Source organism: Tachyglossus aculeatus, chromosome 18 (assembly GCF_015852505.1).
Source record: "Tachyglossus aculeatus isolate mTacAcu1 chromosome 18, mTacAcu1.pri, whole genome shotgun sequence".
Taxonomy (NCBI): Eukaryota; Metazoa; Chordata; class Mammalia; order Monotremata; family Tachyglossidae; genus Tachyglossus; species Tachyglossus aculeatus.
In genome coordinates this window covers 24,156,448-24,159,480 of record NC_052083.1, presented here as the reverse complement: position 1 = coordinate 24,159,480, position 3,033 = coordinate 24,156,448, and the positions used below count along the sequence as shown (strand labels likewise).

At 41.3% G+C, this 3,033-nt stretch overlaps 1 protein-coding gene across 1 annotated transcript; it reads left to right on the top strand.

Moving 5' to 3' along the window:
* Positions 1 to 1,404: 1,404 nt before the first annotated feature.
* LOC119940316 (olfactory receptor 4C46-like) lies at positions 1,405 to 2,334 on the top strand. Its single transcript, XM_038760518.1, has one exon. It carries the CDS (start codon positions 1,405 to 1,407, stop codon positions 2,332 to 2,334), a length of 930 nt encoding a protein of 309 aa, XP_038616446.1.
* Positions 2,335 to 3,033: the final 699 nt, after the last annotated feature.

The following is a 3,033-nucleotide window of genomic DNA, read 5'->3' as shown; positions in this document are numbered from 1 at the left end:
ACATTGTAAGTACTTAAAAATACCTCACAAAAAAGGACTATCAATCAATCAATCATATTTTTTGTGTGCTTACTTTGTGCAAGGCATTGTACTAACCACTTGGGTGAGTACAGTATAACCACAGGCAGACACAGTTCCTGCCCACAACCACTATTCAAGTCTTTTCCCAGAACTTGATTGTTTTTTTAAGTTGGGATACTTCCAATATTTCGTTTGTACCAATATCCACACATTAAAAATGATAACAAAGACTTAAAGCTTGGCCTTACCACCGGTAGAAGTTGGGGAGGTAGCAATTACTATTCCTATCAACGGGAAGAGAGTCTCCTATTGTTTTATATTAAATTCTGAGTTTATTGTGTGTTTTATGCTTCTATGTGAGATTCCTGGATTACCTACAATCTGTTTCCTTGGCAGAACTGTCTTTTCGTCTTTCTCTGGAAAATATATGCTTACTGATCCCATAAGAAGAAGGAAGAAACCTAAAGCTGTCCTAAGAGGAGAAATAATCGCAGAGGAACATCAGGAGAATACAAAACGTTGTAGGTTTCTTGTTTGCTAAACATTTGGTTTTTCATCCTCTGCCCAGTAGGACTTCAGAAGGTCTTGAACCATCAGCCTAATGCACTTTTCTCTTAGGGGGAATGTAAATGTGGTAATCAGTTGGCATTTATGAGACTGGAATAGTCAGAATTACTGAGCTTCTCTTCTATTGAAAAGGGCATGGAAATCAAACAGAGTGCACTCCAGGGATGATTGCATCGAAAGGGCTCTGAAGATATTGACTGTGTTCCCAACTCCACTACTGATCATTTAGGACACCTCTGGGTAAGTTCATTCATTCATTCACTTGTATTTATTGAGCGCTTACTGTGTACCAAGCACTGTACTAAGCATTTGGGAGAGTATAATATAACAATAAATAGATATTTCCTGCCCACAGTGAGCTTATAGTCTAGATGGGGTGACAGATATTAATATAAATGAATACATTACAGGAAAGTACGTAAGTGCTCTGGGGCTGGGCAGGCGAGGAGGATGAATAAAGGGAGCAAGTCAGGGTGATGCAGAAGGGAGTGGGAGAAGATAAAAGGGAGGCTTAGTCAGGGAAGGCCCCTTAAAAGACATGTACCTTCAATACGTCTTTGAAGGGGGGCGTAGTAATTGTCTGTCAGATTTGAGGAGTTAAGTTAACTTGATCTGCTTCAATTTCCCACTGTGTGAATTGAGTATAGTAAATACTTTCACATCCTGCCCTGGGGTTCGGAGCAAACTGACAAGATGAAAGAGATGTGGTACTTTAAGTTCTGTTATTTGATCATTTGAAAGCAAAACTAAAGAGGATCATCATTCTCTATACAGAATCTGCAGCTCACCTGTACGCTCATTGCCTACCCTGAGTTGATGGGTAATGAAAACAATGTGACAGAATTCATTCTACTGGGACTTACACCAAATCCAAGGATGCAGATAGTCATCTTTATTGTCTTTTTAATCAACTACATCATCACCATAGTGGGAAATCTGATCACTGTGGTAACCATAACCGCCAGTAAGACTCTGGACTCCCCTATGTATTTCTTTCTGGCCTATCTGTCATTTATCGATGCCTGTTATTCTTCTGTCAGCACACCGAAACTGATCGTCGACTCTATCTGTGAGAAGAAAATCATCTATTTCAAAGACTGTATGACTCAGGTCTTTGGAGAGCATTTTTTTGGCGGGGCTGAAATTATTCTCCTCACTGTGATGGCCTATGACCGTTGCGTGGCGATATGTAAGCCGCTACATTACACGACCATCATGAACCGGCGTGTGTGTGGTGTGCTGGTGGGGGTCGCCTGGACGGGAGGCCTTTTGCATGCAACCATTCAGATTCTCTTCATGGTCGATTTACCCTTCTGTGGCCCCAACGTCATCGATCACTTCATGTGTGATTTGAACCCTTTGCTGAACCTTGCCTGCACAGACACCCACACCCTCGGCCTCTTTGTAGTTGCCAACAGTGGGTTGATCTGTCTATTAAACTTCGTCATATTGTTGATTTCCTATGTCGTGATCCTGTGGTCCCTGAAAACACACAGTAAAGAGGGTAGGCGCAAAGCGCTCTCCACCTGCGTCTCCCACATCACCGTTGTCATTCTGTTCTTCGTTCCTTGTATATTTATGTATATGAGGCCCGCCTCCACCTTCCCAATGGATAAAGCTATTGCAGTGTTTTACATGATTATAACCCCTATGCTAAACCCCCTCATCTACACCCTGAGAAATGTCCAGATGAAAAATGCCATCAGGAAACTATGGAGCAGAAAAGTGACTTCTGAAGATGAATAGGTATCTCCCTGTGAAAATGGTGATATTTGTGCAAGTGAGGGAAGTGGCAAGCATAGATTTCAGGTAACATTTTTAGGAAAACGTAAAGGGCATTCAGAGGTCAGTGAAGCACGTCTCATATGTCTGTTGTGTTTCCCCAGAGCTTGTTATAGCGTATTGCATTCAGTAGGTGCTCAAGAAATATCACTACATGAAATACTAAAGAGTTTCTTAGCTGTAGAGGTATTCATCCTCACTTCATCTTATTTAGCAACCTTTACATGGTAAGAGCTGGTTTTGCTCCTGCTACAGCTGCTTCCATTTATCTTTATATCCTTCTCTCATCTCGAATGAGGAGAAATGAGAGCAGCCTGTTCTGTAGCACAGTGTCAGACCTGTTCATTCATTCATTCAATCATATTTATTGAGCGCTTACTTTGTGCAGAGCACTGTACTAAGCGCTTGGGAAGTACAAGTTGGTAACATATAGAAACGGTCCCTACTCACCAACGGGCTCACAGTCTAGAAGGGGGAGAGAGACAACAAAACAAAACATGTGGACAGGTGTCAAGTCATCAGAATAAATAGAAGTAAATCTAGATGCACATCATTAACAAAATACATAGAATAGTAAATATGTACAAGTAAAATAAATAGAGTAATAAATCTGTACAAACATATATATAGGTGCTGCGGGGAGTGGAAGGAGGTAGGGTGGTG